We start from the raw sequence: 17,922 nt of genomic DNA, 5'->3' as shown, positions 1-17,922 counted from the left end.
AATTTTCACATGACAAGTGTTGAACCACGTTGTTCCTAACACAAAAGGGAAGTCTTTTAGCACCGTACTACAACCATAAACCTAGCTCCTTTACTGCTCAGATCAGGATCGAACATGCCTGGAAAAACTCAGAAGAATGGCTCCACCGGTGGTGGCAAGATGACCAAGGAGGAAGAGAGATTACTGCTGGAGAGCAGCAGACAAGTCTCAGGCACTGCTTCTGCTCTCTTCTATGGAAATGCCTTCATTGTGTCAGCCCTACCACTATGTGAGCAGGGATACTAGCTTACAATTGCCCATACGATGTGTCAAAAATAAACGCATACCTAATTGCTATAATTATTCAAACACAATGTAAAAATTTACAAGTATTGTAAGCTTTGTTTCAATATGTGATGTATGTAGGTGCTCTTTCCATGCAGGGTTGTACTGGCGAGTTCAGATGATGGACCTCATCACTTACGGAATAGTGTTCGTTGCCTTCACCATCATCAGCACAATGCTCCTGGCCCATGCTTACAAGAAGACCAAAGTCAACATGAAGCACAAGTAAGGTTGTACCCAGCTCCTAAGACGTACTAGTTACAAGTGTGACATACGATACTAAGTTTACTTTGTCATTGATATTTATTTCCTAGGATTGCAATGAAGCGTGAAGCTGCCATCTCGAAAGAGATCTCGGCCGACATGAACTCCGGAAGTGGAAAGAAACTCACCAAAGCTGAGAAGGATGAGAGGTAAAAAACTACAGTATAAAGTGAATTGGCGATTAACTTTTGTAGTGCTCTATACACTCTGATTCTACATGTACCTATCTTAAGGTACACAATGCTTGAGATGGCAACAATGGTGTCGATTTCCACTATTTTTGATCTGTACAAAAGGATTATCTCCCTAGCCTTTATGTTTAGTCTAGAATTGCAGTTGCAGGGTGTATTTGTTATCGTATAATGGCATGCATTCATATTAGACTTTTCTCGTACTTTGCAGGATCTCATGGAAGAAGAATGAGGTAGCTGACAGTGAGGCCACGACTTTCTCCATATTCTACAACAACACTCTCTACCTGCTCCTCGTCCTGGGACTGTTCTACTTCCTCAGGCAGTTTGCACCTGTCGTGTATCCTCCCACACTGTTGTTGTGACTACCCTGTGTTTCTGGGGGACAATTCACCTGTAGTCTAAACACACACACACAGCCTTGCTTTGGCCCCATTGTTGTGGTGTACTCTCACTTTCTAGCTGTTTCTGTATGTACTAATGGTGGATGCTGGTGTTTGGCCTAGCACAACTCCGCCGTGTAGTGTTGAATATAATGTAAGCTCTAGGCTGAGCTGCGTGTGAACTTACTAGCTACATGCTTGGTAGCTAGCATTACAAGCCTTTTCAAACCTTAATTGCACTAAATTACTAGTGGACCTTATAGTTTACAGTTAGCCAGCCATCCCTACAGTATGTATTTGTATGGATGATTCTTCGTGTAACTACGCGCTGTCTGCTTGTGTGTTCTCCTTGACTCTTTGTCTCAGAAACTACGTTGTTGCCACGGCAGGAGCTGGTGGATTGTGTGCTCTCCTCTCAACAGGTGTATGAACATTTAGGACAGTTTATCAGATCAGCTTGAATCTAGGAGAGATGTTTATTGATGACGATAGTTTCCATGTCTAATTTCCCCGACTGTATGATACATATATTAGTATTTCTGAATTTCATTATAATTTTGCCCTGTTCCGGCAATTTAACTTTGCCGTCGGGTCATTGTACGAAATAAATTCAGGGAAAAAATTGAATATTGTTCATCGTCCATGATTAAAATTGTGGTTAACGAATATTAATCATAAACAAAAATTTAGCTACAATAATTAAACTTGTGTCAAATATTCATTCTTGTGGTTAGGAAATTGCACACATGGAAACCACAAAAGGTGTGGTCTTTAATGTTTTGTGCACATGACTGCATGGAACAATTTGATTGGGCAGTTATTTGTAAGTACTGATTACATCTTTTTCCTGTCTTGTGGTAAATTAATGGTGGATCCCTAAAAGCCTGTTTGCCAGCAAGTGAGAAGCTCAATATCCAAGGAGAAGAATTATCACTGAAGTGCATCATAAATCGACTCAGAGGAAACGATCAGTTTGTCGTGTGCCATTTTCAAGTATTATAAGTTGAAGAGTAGAGAGTATAATCAGCAATCACCCAAACAAGACCTGGCCCTTTTGGGAAACAAAATGGAGGATTGAACCATTGAACATTATATTCAAATCAATTCTTGTCCTATTTATGCTATTCAATAATACCCAAGATGTCCAGTGCGAAAGGCAAAGACTCTGACAAGTCACTCAATGGTGAGCTAGCTACAAGTGTATGCCTATTGTGCATGGAGACCAGAATGCCTACTTTTAGACGGCCATGCTGCGGCTTATATTCGAGACAACAACAACATTTTATTTTCCGTATACTGCAATTTACTGACTTGTTTCTCCGTGTATGCTCTGTGCAGTGGCAACCATGAAACCCTTCTCCATCAAGCTTGGCAGAAAGAGGACCTCTAGTATTACTCCAAGCAGTGTGAGTAGCATGTATTAGACTTGTGCATGATGCAGTATAGTATAATAATGCATGCAGCCATGCATTGCAGCTGAATGTTGTTGCATACTCCACTGTATGTACATCTAGTGAACACACTACAGCAATATCTCTAGCTCCACTCTTCCCTTTCGTGCAGTCTCGTGCAGCTTCTGTAGAGACCTCCAGCCACTCCACACCGGAGGAGCAACAACCTGGAGCTAAGAGATTGCAAGAGGTGATAAACTATTCGTCCATGGTTGTTGATTGCAGCTGACAACAACAACTGTACATGTACATACACGAATAACATTTCTGATCGTTTTATACACCTGCATGCAAGCGTATTGTATCACTAAAACTATGGTAACATGCAAATAATTATGACAAAATGCTGTGTCTCCTGCATTGTCAATTATGGGTGTTAAAGAAAATGCCTGTACTAATAAGTGAACTTTAAACTCTCTCTCTGTACCCATGCAGTATGACTTACGAGGGAGAGATAGCAGTACCCCTGAGAGTGGGCTTCAGATAGACACTGGGGGGGCTGGAGCGGATGAGTCGGACGCAGACTCCCTCTCGGACCTACCCCCTGAGGCACTCAAGGCCACCACCAAAGTTCAATTCACAGGTCACATGAAACACTTTCTCTGGGTGCAGTATCCATCGGCAACCACTCTCGAGCTGAACGCAATCATCTTACAGAAGTGGAAAGAGTTGCAGGCCTCAAGGAAGCAAGGTGAGCTCTTAGCTACTAGACTAGTGTGTGGGCTTTTTTTTACCATAATTACCCGCATCTAACAATTTAGCGATCGATACATACGCCATGTAATTACCACAACAATTTCACTTCTCTAATGTTCTAAATACTTCAATCAATTTGGTATACCGATACGTTACCCAGTGGCTTTTTCTCTGTGTACAGGCAGTACTGGAAGGCGTCGTCGTTCAGAGGTGGACACGCTGGGTGGGGAGGACGGTCATGACGCGGGCGATGAAGACGAGGGTGGCCGGAGGTCATCACGACGACGAGCCGCTAAAAACATTTCTCATAGTGCGTACACTCTGGACGCAGAGGAGTTGGATTATGCAGACTCTCCAGCTAGCTCCTCCAACTCTCGAGAAACTGGGAAGCCGACACGGTCAAGAGGAAAAAAGAAAGCAGCGCCATCTGCGAAGGGTAAAGGCAAGAAGGGCAAGAGTGGGCCCAAAGTGCCCCCTATGAAAATCAAAATGATAGGTACATGTACATACGGAGTTGTAGTAGGAGCACTATTGTGGTATTGCTCAGACCATTAGTTTACACAACACCTCTATTCATCACAATCACAGTGTCTAGTTACATTGTACCACATGCGTGGGAGTTGGAATATTATTCCTATTTATGCACTCCTGACTGTAATATACCGGTATAGCCCAGTGAAAGTGTACATGACATGTATAGCAGAGCCATTTCCAGTCCATATACCCCTCTTCCCCCCCAGGTCGATCTGGTGAGTCGGACTCCCCAATCTTCCTTGCGGAGAGTCTGGAGTCGTGGGACGAGGGCTCTGGGAGTGATCGGGGGGAGCCCCTCAGAGACGAGAGGCTGTCTAGATTGAAAGAGGGTGAAGCCGACTCCGAGACCAGCTCCATCAACTTTGCCGAGGTGATGTACCGTCTCCCCCCTCTGCTCACTGTAGATATACTAGGTTATACTCGTGGGGGGTGGACTAGCTGAGACCAAGGTATTGTGATATTGAGCTTGTCCCTTTATCCCTAACAATTTGTCAATATACTCTACCTAAGTATGCTGTTGCTCACTGTACGGTGTACTTTTACTGATACAAAAATCAACGTTCAGTTGGTATAAAAGACCACTTGCCTATTTGAAATGCATTCATAGCGATCATGTGTTCCAGTGTCAGCAAATCTTCTGGAGTCAGTGAGTCTTTTCCTAGTTGTTCTTGTGTAGAGCTCCGCTGATCCTCAAGTGTCAGCAGTAAGTCGGCTAGGGTTTGCAGTATAGTATCACCGAGAGAGATCTCTGTGTCGCTTGGGACAAAGTTCGTAGGGAGGTTGGCCACGTCTATGGGTTGTAGTTTCTGTATGGCATTGATGGTGTCCTCGTCAGGGAGTGGTGGGAGACTAGCCAAGTCAATGGGGTTGCAGCTAGCCACTTTGAAGAGTGTAATGATGAGTAGTGGAGCTATCAACATCTTCATAATTATTAAACGTCTTGCAGTTTTTTTCTTCTTTCAAACGCTTTCTGATTTAAAGTGAGCTCTTGATTGTTATTTGTGCTGGCTCATACATATAGAACTCCTTTTTATAACAGTCAAGCATAGGTTCAGTTGAGCCCCACCAGAAACCATCTACATGTAATGATTATTGCACTTTTCTCCCTGTTTTACCAATGCTCATCTTTTGGGTATGCAATAAGGTAATATCTAAGATGTAATAATAGGCCACCAGAAACCATCTAAATTTGTAGTGATTAGTGCACTTTTCTTCCTGTTTTATCAATCCTTATCCTTTGTTGGGTATACTCAATAAAGTAATATTATGTAACAAATGGCCCTACAAATGTAAGACTATATGATTAATTATGTCTCTCCTGGTCCCTAAAGCTTTGCAACACTAAGATGTTTGCGTGTTTCCATATACATGTAGTTCTTGCTTTCATGTGCATGTGTACATTGTTTTTTGTGATAAGCATTGTGGTACAGTATTGTCGGTTTAGTACACCAAGGGAAATTTTATCACCCAGGAAGTGGCCAAGGTCAGGGTGACATCATGGAAGCATACCAGTTAACTAACCTATGCAAACCCTCCCCCCCCCCCCCCCCACACACAGATTGGTGAGAGCCAGCTGGAGGATGATGAGATGGACGACGAGGAGATGATGGAGATAGACTCCACCCACTCTGACTCGGAGGGTGAGCATGTCGACTACTGTTACCTGTGTAAGGACGGTGGTGAGTTGCTCTGCTGTGACCAGTGTCCGCTGACCTACCACATGAAGTGCCTCATACCCCCCATGGAGATCATACCCGATGGGGAGTGGGTGTGTCCTCGCTGTGAGGTGAGTTATTATTGAATGGGTGGGCGATATTATGCTTAGTATACATCTGCACCCTAGAAGATTGCATACACTGAGTGTCATAGCATGTGTACGTGAAGGCCTTTAGGCATGTCCCAATGGTTGCTTATACCACTAACACTTTCTTGTTCCGATTTCATATTTATGATAACATTTTATATGGTAGTGATAACATGTTTCATGTATCCCCCCTCCCCCCCACATGCAGGCCGAGCCCCTGGATGGTAGAATTGAGAAGATCTATGCTTGGCGTTGGGTCACTCTCCCTAGACCCTCAGCCACTTGTGGTGATGGTGGTGAAGATGCTGACGACAGTGTGATGACTGTGGGGGAGGGGGGAAGTCCCACTAAGACCCCCAGCAAATGTAGCACCTGCAGGTTTCGAGAGTTCTTTGTCAAATGGGTCGGAAAATCACATTGGAAAAACTCGTGGATCGATGAAATCAGGGTATACATTTTTGTCTGCTGCAATTGTACAAATGTAGTTAGTCTACTCATAATTCATTTTTCTGACATGATTCTCGTGTACCCTTGTGTTTGTACACACACACACACACACACACACACACACGCACTATATAGTTTGATGTTCACCAGCCGCTCACACTGCGTCCGTACATACGTCATCGTGACATGGAGACTCCTCCCACTCTGGACCTCCCTCCCCACGTCCAGCGAAGACACAAGAGACGCAGTACAGCCTCCCATCAAGACTCACAGATGGAGGAGCTGGAGATGATGCTACTCAGTGCTGGAGTGAGACCACAGTGGCTGCAGATACAGAGGGTCATCAATAAGAGGTACAGTGTATGCCTTTAGTGGGTGTGCTCTTTCTATAATTATTATTGATCCTGCCTTGGTAAATTATTGATTGACGTGTAAAGATGTAACCTTGGAGACGATAGCTTGTACTGTAAGCATAAATAATGACTGTTTTATATAATGATTTAATGCAAGCATACGTACTGTAAGGACAAAACCAAATAGCAACTAAATGTGTAAAGGTAGCCCATGTACATGTACGCTATGTGTTTCTGTAATTTGTGTCTCTGCATGTGCATTTAGTATTTCACTAACTGTACCCCCCCTGGTGTAGAGTTAGCGGGCGTAAGGGCACTCAATATCTGGTCAAGTGGAAAGAGTTGCCGTACACAAGTGCAACGTGGGAGACGCTGGATGCAGACTGTGGCCTGAGGGGGGCGGAGGAAGCCGTGCAAGACTTCAACAAACTCAGGAAGGCCATGGACCCAAAGAAATCAGAAAAGAAGGATAAGAGGAGAGGCCGCAAAGAGAAGACTGTACCAGGGAAAGGGGTATGAGCAAAAATTCAAAGGAATGTCTTATAATTCTCTGCATATTCGATATGTTTTCTTGCCCCTCTTTACTGTTCTCCACTGTAGTACACGACAATCTACCTACATGTACGTGTACATGTAACTTTCCTCTTTTTCATTCTTGCAGCCTATCAAGAAGTACGATGAGCAGCCTGCATTCATCAGCTCGACTGGTGGCAAGCTGCACCCTTACCAACTGGAGGGACTCAACTGGCTGCGTTTCTCCTGGTTCCAGGGCACCAACACTATCTTGGCAGACGAAATGGGCCTCGGGAAAACCATACAAACTATATCATTCCTAAACTCTCTATTCAAGGAGGTTCGTGTATATGATAACCTGTATTCATGCATATATCGACATATACACACGCACAGTCGTGTGTACATGTGTAGCTAAACTGTTCTTGTAAATGTGTATTTATATAGTGTCAGAGTTTAATCGCATGTTGCTTGTACATAATCTATAGTGTGATAGCAGCCCACCCCCACAGTCATGCCCCTCCCCCCTTTCATAGTCACACCCCCCCCTTCACAGGGCTACTCCATCGGGCCGTTCCTGATTGCTGTACCCCTCTCCACCATCGTTAACTGGGAGAGGGAACTCGAGTTGTGGGCCCCTGACCTCTACGTTGTCACTTACTCTGGAGGCAAGGAAAACAGAGGTGTTATCAGGTGAGCGTGCATGTGACTGTAGTGAAGCAATCTCAACAGCTTGTTAAGACAAGTTGAGCATAATTATTAAACTTCAGTACCCTCAAGAACATCGTATCAATTTGCAGGGAAAATGAGTTCTCTTTCATGGAGGGAGCAGTTAAGAAAAGCAGCAAGATGCTATTCAAAATGAAGGTAGCTGTCAATCCGTGTGATCCTGTGATTCTATTATTGCAGCGTGCTTGTTGTAGTGAACCTGATTGGACGCAGGTGTTGTACGCTATATACATAATAATATATATGTTAATCTCCTAATCTTACCACCTCGTACCCTTCCCCCTGTGTGTGTGTGTGTGTGTGTGTGTGTAGAAGGAGGCCCCGTGCAAGTTCCATGTCATGTTGACATCCTATGAGTACATCAGTGTGGACTCCATTGTACTGGGCTCCATCAACTGGCAGGTGTTGGTCGTGGACGAGGCTCATAGACTCAAAAACAACCAGTCAAAGGTCACTATATACATATATTACAGTTATAATTTCTATTTCATTATTATGTATCCACCTTGATATTACAGTAACTAAGTTCATTTATGATATGTATATTATATCCAAAGTTATAACCTTGGGATTTAAGTGTTGACTGGATTGATAGTTTCCAAAGATAGAACTGTGACTGCTAACCATGTAATGTGCTCACTTGCCCTCTCTCTCTCTAAATGCCTGCTGCAGTTTTTCCGAGTACTGAGTGCCTATGCCATCAAGTACAAGCTCCTGCTCACGGGGACTCCATTACAGAACAACTTGGAGGAGCTCTTCCACTTGCTCAACTTTCTCAACCCCCAGGAGTTCAAGTGAGCACTACTAATGCACACTGTACACAGGGACCCGTAGACAATCCTTTTCAGGCCTTCAGTTGAACACCCCCCTTGATTTGTTAACAGGAATAGAAGTTGCATACCTGTAGTTGCATATTTCCAGTGTTCTAGAAAGTGTTCCTGTGTTTTGGTTTTGTATAAATAGCCTGCGTGTAACAGCCTATGTATTTGTGCAGAGCTCTTAATAAATAATTCTTTAAAGATCTGCGACATCACACAGTGTATGCCTCGTCTCACATTGTCTCACCCATATTCCATATCATTATTACAAATTAATTTTTTTGGAGATAATGGTCAATCCGAACTCAAGTTACAGTTTGGGTACATTAGGCGTGAGTCTTAACCCCACCCCTTGTCCCTCCCACTGTGCACACACTCATTAGTTCTCTGGACGACTTTCAGGACGAGTTTGAAGACATCTCTAAAGAGGAGCAGGTGATGAAGCTCCACGATCTCCTGTCCCCTCATCTGCTCAGGAGACTCAAGGCTGACGTTCTCAAGGTAACAAGGGCTTGTGTACACACAGTACCTCATTATTAAAAAGGAGAATGCTCAAGCTTCAATAAACTAGGCACCCAAAGGCATTGTTGACTGCACGCAGTATTATTTGGTACTGTGCAACTTTGTAGCATACATGTACACTGTAGCTTAGGCTCATCTCACAACATACAGTAATGTGGCGTATTTGTATTGCTACAAGTACTTCCAAAACTTACAATCCACAATACAATTTGTTAGTGCCTGTTGCACCAGATGCAATTTTATACAGTCTCCCAGCCCCCACCCCCCTCATAAGGCTACCTGTACATGTATTAATGGCAGTATTAAGTAGTAATGTGTCTTTAATGTGTGTCATTCCCTTTCAGAACATTCCCCCAAAGAGGGAACTGATTGTTAGAGTGGAATTGAGCCCAATGCAAAAGTGAATATTCAAGTCGTTTGTTATTTTATGTACATATACGTGTAGCTCTACAACTTTTTTTGTCTATTGTATAATTATGTTTCAATTCCAATCCTTAATTACTAAGTTGTTTGCTAGCTCTGCCATTTTCACTTGTGTACATGCATACTTTCTCTCTCTCTCCCCGCTTGCAGGAAGTACTATCGTTGGATTCTGACTCGTAACTTTGAGAAACTGAACACACGCGGGGCTCAGCCTGTATCACTGCTCAACATCATGATGGACCTCAAGAAGTGCTGCAACCATCCTTACCTCTTCCCCACAGCATCACACGTGAGCCAACTGTACTCTTAGTGTTATGGCAGGTAGTGTCAGTATAGCGTCAATAATAATAACTCGCTGTTACAGTACTGTATGCTCCACTGTGTAATGCGTGTGTTGTACATGTATATTACCTTGTTATATTTTGTGCTGCCAACACTGACATGCCGTGTTGTACGTACATGTACATGTTATGACCAGCAAACGCAAGCTTTAAGAGCCATCTATACATTTACCGCCAACCTAACATACATGTACATGCACTGCTACCCCTCCCCCTCACAGGAGGCTGCTCTGACTGCCACTGGTTGGTACGAGGGAACTCAGCTCACCAAAGCTGCCGGAAAGTTCATCGTTTTGGAGAAAATGCTCAGGAAATTGCGGACACAGGGTCACAGAGTTCTCATATTCTCACAGGTACAGCTCAAAATGTCAGCTCTTTGACGAGGGCTTTTGGTTTTGTGTGGTTCAAGGTCTAACAGAAATATATACATGTGTATTTACACAGTGTTCCTAAGAGTGTTGAATCCTATTGCTTTGAACGCCATGTAATAATGGAAGTAACATTGTGATTTTAATTTTACATGTATACATAATGTACTTGTATGTTAATTATCACTCTCCCCCTGCAGATGACTCGTATGCTGGACATCCTGGAGGACTTCCTGGAATACCTGGGCATGGGTTTTGAGAGGATCGACGGGAACATCACGGGCACAGAGCGCCAACTCTCCATCGATCGATTCAACACACCTGGCTCTAAACAGTTTGTGTTCCTACTCTCCACGCGTGCTGGGGGCCTGGGCATCAATCTGGCCACTGCTGACACTGTTGTCATATACGACTCGGACTGGAACCCTCACAATGACATACAGGTACCCATTCTATTTGTATATCACTAGCCATTTATGCCTTAGGTAAGATTATAGCGAAACTAATGTGCCATACATTTTGTATATAATTATGGAGGCAAGATATACTGTACGTATTACACGTACATGTATGTCGTAGACAACGTAGATTGCTAAGCTTATTGTCTCACGGTCTGTTTCCCCGTTGTAATTCCTGCACTCCTTTGTAGGCTCTCAGTCGTGCCCATCGTATAGGGCAGTCCAACAAAGTGATGATCTATCGGTTTGTGACCAGAAGCTCGGTAGAGGAGCGCATCACAGAGGTGGCTAAACGCAAGATGATGCTGACCCACTTGGTAGTGAGACCGGGGATGGGACAAGGGGCCAACGCTCCCGCCCTCTCAAAGAGAGAGCTTGACGATATCCTGAGGTTTGGTACCGAGGAACTCTTCAAGCACGAAAATGGTGAGTGGAGTGAGTAGTCGTGTCTCCATTGCTCTTCAGTGCATGTGCTTATACGCAATCACATAATTATATACAGTACTTGTTAACTATGTAGTATTTATCAGCGACCTTACACGTGTATAAACATGTACATGTACAGTGTATGACATCTTCTGGTCATAATTAACAGTAGTGCATTTACGTGCAATGTTAATTATCGGGCAGTTCAACTCCATTTTGCTAACAGGCTGATCTTTGCCCAGCTACACATGTACTACGTGTACACTAACTACATAGCTTTTCTTTCCCCTGTGTGTAGTGGATGATGACATCTCTATCCATTATGACGACAAAGCCATCGAGGCTCTGTTGGATCGCAATATGGACGTGGTGGGAGAAAGTGACGGGGCCATTGGGAGTGAGAACCTCCTCGCTAATGACTACCTCAGCTCCTTCAAGGTGGCCAGCTACGTCATGAAGGAGACCGACCAGGTGTGTGGGTGGTTTGTGAGTGGTGTGTGGGTGGTGTTAGGAATGTAGGTGTGTGAAACGTCATGAAGGAAACCGACCAGGTGTGTGGGTGGTGTGTGAGTGGTGTAGGTGATGTTAGGAATGTGGGTGGTGTGGGTGTGTGAACGGTTGTAAATTTAGTAATAGCTAGGCTATAGGTGGAATAAGGTTTGAGATCTCACATGTGTGAAAGGTTGTGTGTATGATATCACACAGTGTGTTAATGTGTGTATGTGTAACCACCCCCCCTCCCCACCCCTCCTAGGAGGAACCTGAGACTGAGATATTAACGGCTGAGGGAGAGACGAGTCAGAAACCAGACCCAGACTTTTGGGAGAAGCTATTGCGCCATCACTACGAGCAACAGGCAGAGGTTGAAGCCGCAAAGCTGGGAAAGGGAAAGAGGGTTCGAAAACAAGTAAGAATGATGACTACACGTAGTTGTACACCTGTACATTTTTATACTGTCTTTAATTTGAGCTTATAGTATCGAGATTATTTTACAGCGTATTAATAGCTGGAGGTGGTATTATGAAGAAAAAAAATCCGCTGTATTACGAGGACCCAAAGGCTATACTTGTACTCTCAATTCAAGGCAGCTGTTATATTGATCCTCCTCCCAGGTGAACTACCTTGATGCTAGTGGTGGTGTCGGGCATGACAGTGACCAGTCCTCGTACCAGCAGTCGGATGAGGAGGTATCAGAGGACGACTCTGACGATGATGTAGTAGAATTCACTGGTGAGGAGTGTAGGGCACTAACCAGTAATTATACGTACATGTACATGTAGGGAGTGATCTTGTGCATGTTGATATACATGTGTATTACATGTACCTGTACTTTAATTGGAGAAATTTTGACTTAGCATTTATACTCATCACTGGTACTTATACTTTCGTTGTGTTTTCCCGCTCTCAGCTGGAGGTGCTATGAAGAAGAAGGTGAAGCCTCCCAAGGACACAACTCTCCCTCCTCTTGTCACCAAAATCAACGATACAATCTATGTGAGTGTACCGTACACAGTAGCTATTGCCAATTTTAGTGAATGAGGATCGATACTTGCTTGACCTATATACACTGTACTTTGACCCCCCTCCCTTCCACAAACACACACAGGTACTTGGTTTCAACCCTCGCCAACGCAAGTCGTTTGTGAATGCTGTGATGAGGTACGGCATGCCTCCCTCTGACGCCTACCACACCAAGTGGAGGTCCAAGGATCTCGCCAACATACCAAACAACGCCTTCGAGTAAGATCTCTCCTTAAATTAGAATTTTGTTTCAATGTTTATGTAGATTAATGCTCCTCGAAATGTGTGTATTGAACTTCTATTTGGCTTGTGTAGGGCGTACACGAACCTGTTCATGCGTCACCTGTGTGAGCCTGAGGACAGTAAGAACGACACGTACTCTGATGGAGTTCCTAAAGACAACCTCTCCAGACAAAACACACTCACCAGAATAGGCATTCTGAGACTCGTAAAGAGCAAGGTAAGTTATCGTGACATAATTATGTAAATTAGTACAATGTTACAAGTACATGTAGTCTCAGGCACTGAAGTAGTTGCGGTGTCAATGCTGCAAGTTTGGCTGTAGAACGAAACGTTTCGTACATGTAGATCTTTACTACCGTATACAGTAGCCCTCATATAAAAGTTCCCGTTCCGTACCGTTCAATTTGCGTACAACGGTTCGCGTAGAAACGGAATGAAAACGGAAGCCAGCTCATTAAAATTTAATACGGTACGGAAATAACCGTTTTAATTCTGAAATAACGTTCGCACGTGTAGCTGCATGATTTGCTCCGTAGCTAGCTGGCTAGTGTTCCAAGAAATCAAGCTGGTGAACTGTTCTACTAAACAAAGAATCCTCATCCTTCACAAACAGCTACGGAGCAAGTACAGAATCCCTAAGAAGCAAGGTCAAGGCGAGCTAGATCTAGTTAGAATAATTACTGACATTTAGTTTGAACATTTATATTTATATTTATAGCACTGTACATGAATTTGTTATTCTTCATTTGACATGATGTTTTAATGATACAGGACATTGTATACGATCGTGTATAATTTATAATGAAGTGTTCAACAAAAGTAATAGTACAATCAGATCATAATATAATGTAGCTGTATCTAAGATTCCAGACTGAGAGATCCGGTTGACTTGACTTGCTACTACCAACTTTCTCATCTTCTTCCAGCCTTGCATGTAAGTTCTGCAGTATTCCCAGTGCTATTTGTATGCCCCTGGATTACACTAGAGAAGTTAGTACATTTGTAGCTTGCTTAGTACACACAGAATAAAAATTATTATTGCTAACTCAGCAAATTCCACCCGTTTTTTCTCCTAGAACGGTGTAGGTAATTACGGTGCGTTTATGAATAATACGCTACCGTTTAGTTAGCGTTTTCTGACTCCGTAAAAACGGGAACGTTACGTGCAACTGAAACGCAACGGGAACTTTTATATGAGGGCTACTGTAGCTGGTAATTTTCAGGGGGAAAAATATTCGTGGGTTGAAGCTCTGACCACGAATATTTTACCCACGAATGAAGCGACCTTGCTACCTTTACCTGCAGTTCAAGCAGCAACCACGAAAATATTATCCCCGAAGGGACTAAATACTGCTCAACCACGAATATTTTGCCCCCCTCCCCCCCCCAGAAAATTACCCGCTATACGGTATTAGAATGTCAAATTTTTTTAGTGTGTTGTGTAGTGTGTTGTGTATGCCGAAAGAGATTGTTATCAGTGTCTGTGTCACTAACTCTTTACGTAAATCCTTACTCCTTGCTTGCTACAGATTGAGCAATACGATGATATCAACGGGACCCACAGTATGCCAGAGCTCATCCCAGTCGTGTCTGCTCAACCCACCAATCCCCCCTCTGATCCCCCTGCCCCTACCCCTGTCCCTACCGTGGTACAGCCGTCAGAAGGTGGTACCGAGGAGAAAATGGATACATCTGAGTCCACAACCAAGACTCCCATTGCAGAGTCTGATCCCTGTGTTCCAAAAATGGATACATCTGAGTCCACAACCAAAACTCCCATTGCAGAGTCTGATCCCTGTGTTCCAGTTCCAGAGTCAGATTCCTCAAACAAGGCAATCAAGTTACTACTGACTAGTAAAACTGACAGCAGCCCAAAAACATCGAAAGAATCGTCTCCTTCTAAAGGTGATGATGATAGCACTAAAGAAAATGGCACTGAGTCACCAGAAGATCCTCCTAAACCAGCGGTAATTGTTGGTCCTCCAGAGAAGAGCGGCCACCTCCCAATCTCACACACACAGAAGTTTATGTTCAATATTGCTGACGGAGGGTTCACTGATATCCACAACATTTGGGGAGAGGAGAAAACAAAGGGATTTTCCCCTAGTGTATGGGGGCGGAGACACGACTATTGGTTGTTGAAAGGTGTCACAACGTATCCTCACTATCTCTGTTGTTATACATGTACAACTGTATGGTAATACAGTCAAGTACATTGTATGTAGACTATTACATTGTACCGTATTACTAGAATATTTTGCGGGTGAAAAACCTTTGCAAATGAGCCAAATCAGCAGAAAAGTTGACCCTTTGCGATCTAACTATTGCGTTCTGGCAAGGATTGTGTGTATTTACTAGGTTTTGCGGATTTTATTGTTCGAATTGATCAATCCTCTCAAAGTTTGCAAATGTTTAATGCTCGCAAAACATTCTAGTAATACGGTAGTTGCACATTAATTTTATCTTTCTACATTAATCTACATGTACATACTGTAGCTATGTACACATTCGTACAGTATCACAGTATGGTACTACATCATCAATTGTTTCCTTAACCATTGTCAGTCTTGGCTATTGTAGATGGACTGAGATTTGCAACGATGTGCGATTTATGCTGCTCAACAAACCATTTCCAGACGCTCCTCTCGATAAAAGCATGCCAGACTTCAAAGCCAAGTTCCTACTCAAGAAATTCAAAGTAAGTGCCTTGTGATGTAAGAGGTGTTAGAAGAGGATTTGCTATTGGCAGTATTCTAACTACCATGTAAAGTTCTCGGTATTACTTAGAAGTTAGAACTCATCCCTCCTACACACCCAGTTGCTGGAGCAAGCTCTAGCGATAGAAGAGCAGTTGCATCGAGCCTCCAACTGTGGACTGGTCCAGGACCCCAACAATCATGTGATGATGCTCCACTCTCGCTTCACGGACCTCGACTGTCTGGCTGACGGACATGCCCCACTGATTGCAGATGCTGTGAACAAGAATAAACACACCATTCTCCTTATGAAGAAAGGTCAGCTGGCTATAATTATCATAAATAATATCGTATGTAGCAGACATAATAATTTCAACGACGAGGGTATAAACATTTGCCTTTTTCTCTACATTTATACCCACGGTAAGTGGGGTCATACATGTACAGTGTACATGTATAATTATTGTAACTACTCCACGAAAATTAAATCCCTGATAGCGGTCTTTCCGTGAAAATCACAGTATGTAGCTAAAGAAGACAAAGGTTGTATGTCACTAAAGCTATCAAAGAGAAGGCATGGGTTTAACTGCTTCCTGAAATTTGGTAGCCTCCTTCGCAGCCTCTCCTTTTTCTGTTCTTTGTCACTGTAGTTCAATAAGATAAAATACGGTACGAATTGGAGGAACAAAGAAAGAAAGAAGGAAGAGACTAAGAAAAAGGAGAGCCTGCCTTGCTAAGTCGCGTGACGGTAAACGAGTGGTAGACGAGTGAAAATGAACGTGGGCAATCACTAGCTGGGCGGAGCCTGACAGAGCAAAAAGCTACAGCATGCCTACGCATTGCAAACTCTAAATAAAAGCTGTTAGCATCGTAGATAGTAAGCCAGAATCAAACGTGGAGACATCGTAGACGAGGGCTTACCTAGTAAAGACTAAAGAGACTAAATATCTAAATTTAGCTCAGTTTTTTTTCTTGAGTTCAGAACAGACCCACTTGATTAGTAGATATAATTATTACAGCAGTATAGTCTACTCTACTCTAGTCTTTCATACTTCCTCTACTGACTAAAGGTCTCACGAAGGCTGACTCTACTGCACTGTACTGTACTGTTCATAACAGATTATGTTCCTGGTAAATGCGCTCCAAGTACTGTGTGGGAGGACAGTTACCGGTATTAGGTTTTCTCTCGCCCACGCTCGTTAAAATTTGTCTACGTCAGTAGGGGATCACGCGACTTAGCAAGGCAGGCTCTCCTTTTTCTTAGTTGCTTCCTTCTTTCTTTCTTTGTTCCTCCAATTTTCTCTTCTGTGACAAAGAACAGAAAAAGGAGAGGCTGCGAAGGAGGCTAGAAATTTGGCCTGTTATGTTACATGTAGGTAACTTTGAGTGCTAGGATCGTGCATTTTCACAATTAAAAGATGCTTTTAGCCCTTTGAAATCCAAGGGCTACTACAGGGTTGATGTCATATAAGTATCCACTTGAACATTACGATAACTCTTCCTTTCTGCAGCTCTCAGCAAGATGGAGGAACTACTTACTGAGATGAAGGCGGATGTGACTCGACTACCCAGCGAGCTGGGCAAGCTTCAGAGCGTCAGCCGACAACTTAAAATGGACGAGATCTCGACAATCAGCAAACTAGCCAAAGGTGGTTCCATCACAACCGCAGGGCCTGCCACCACACAATCTGTTATCACTAAAGCCCCTGCAGTAGACCCTACTAACGTAATAGTCAAGAAGGAACGTTCGGACGTTATTGTCACTCAAAAGAAAGGCACCTCACAAAGTAAAATCGTACAAGGTGGAGCTAGCGGACAAGTTATAACGACAGGACAATTGACAACCAGTGGACAAACTATACAATTGCCTGCAGGATCTCAACTGGTACAGACCGCTGAAGGTCTTGTTGTATATGGTGCAGCATCATCCGGCTCGAAGACAGCTCAGCATTCTACAGTCATTCAAACAGTCCCTTCGAGCAACACAAGCACACAACAAGCCTACACTTTAGGAGTGCCCACAGCTTACATGGACAGCAATAGTGGAGGTATTTACCAAACCTTGCAACTGGTACCTGTATCAGGATCGTCCCAGCAACTTGTCTACTGGCCACAACAAGGTGCTCAAGTTTCTGGTGTGCCCGTGGGATCACAGATGGCCGTCGTACAAGAGCCACAGGTGATTCAAGCAGTACAAAATTCTGGGGCAGGAAAGCTGACGGCATCTGGCAAACCAGGAGGTTCAATTATCACTATTGACTGACATTAATTACTGGTACTTCTCTAATTATACTGTTGTCAGTGGTAATCATTCTCACATTATCATTGTCACTATATTCGATCACACTCAATTATCTTGATCTTCCATAAATTATACTGTTCATGTAAAACGTTTGAAGTTACCGTATATATAGCGG

At 43.4% G+C, this 17,922-nt stretch overlaps 2 protein-coding genes across 2 annotated transcripts; both read left to right on the top strand.

Moving 5' to 3' along the window:
• The first annotated feature begins 2 nt into the window (after nucleotides 1-2).
• Nucleotides 3-1,789, top strand: LOC135333787 (translocon-associated protein subunit gamma-like). The gene is made up of 5 exons (XM_064528824.1): nucleotides 3-268; nucleotides 423-549; nucleotides 639-737; nucleotides 991-1,119; nucleotides 1,529-1,789. Exons 1-5 carry the CDS (start codon nucleotides 115-117, stop codon nucleotides 1,590-1,592), a joined length of 573 nt encoding a protein of 190 aa, XP_064384894.1. The 5' UTR covers nucleotides 3-114; the 3' UTR covers nucleotides 1,593-1,789.
• A 189-nt stretch (nucleotides 1,790-1,978) lies between these two features.
• On the top strand, nucleotides 1,979-17,895 carry LOC135333657 (chromodomain-helicase-DNA-binding protein 4-like). The gene is made up of 31 exons (XM_064528659.1): nucleotides 1,979-2,345; nucleotides 2,501-2,568; nucleotides 2,726-2,803; nucleotides 3,049-3,304; nucleotides 3,491-3,805; nucleotides 4,050-4,213; nucleotides 5,402-5,629; nucleotides 5,856-6,095; nucleotides 6,230-6,447; nucleotides 6,744-6,960; nucleotides 7,109-7,300; nucleotides 7,517-7,653; nucleotides 7,761-7,827; nucleotides 8,002-8,139; nucleotides 8,362-8,483; nucleotides 8,891-9,008; nucleotides 9,374-9,429; nucleotides 9,603-9,741; nucleotides 10,015-10,146; nucleotides 10,362-10,604; nucleotides 10,811-11,045; nucleotides 11,344-11,516; nucleotides 11,800-11,952; nucleotides 12,158-12,275; nucleotides 12,454-12,539; nucleotides 12,652-12,785; nucleotides 12,882-13,026; nucleotides 14,339-14,964; nucleotides 15,375-15,507; nucleotides 15,628-15,823; nucleotides 17,017-17,895. The coding sequence occupies exons 1-31, from the start codon at nucleotides 2,303-2,305 to the stop codon at nucleotides 17,766-17,768; spliced, it is 5,922 nt and encodes a 1,973-aa protein (XP_064384729.1). The 5' UTR covers nucleotides 1,979-2,302; the 3' UTR covers nucleotides 17,769-17,895.
• Nucleotides 17,896-17,922: the final 27 nt, after the last annotated feature.

Source organism: Halichondria panicea, chromosome 3 (assembly GCF_963675165.1).
Source record: "Halichondria panicea chromosome 3, odHalPani1.1, whole genome shotgun sequence".
Classification (NCBI taxonomy): Eukaryota; Metazoa; Porifera; class Demospongiae; order Suberitida; family Halichondriidae; genus Halichondria; species Halichondria panicea.
The sequence above is the reverse complement of the archived record's forward strand: the minus strand, read 5'-3'. Positions and strand labels throughout refer to the sequence as shown.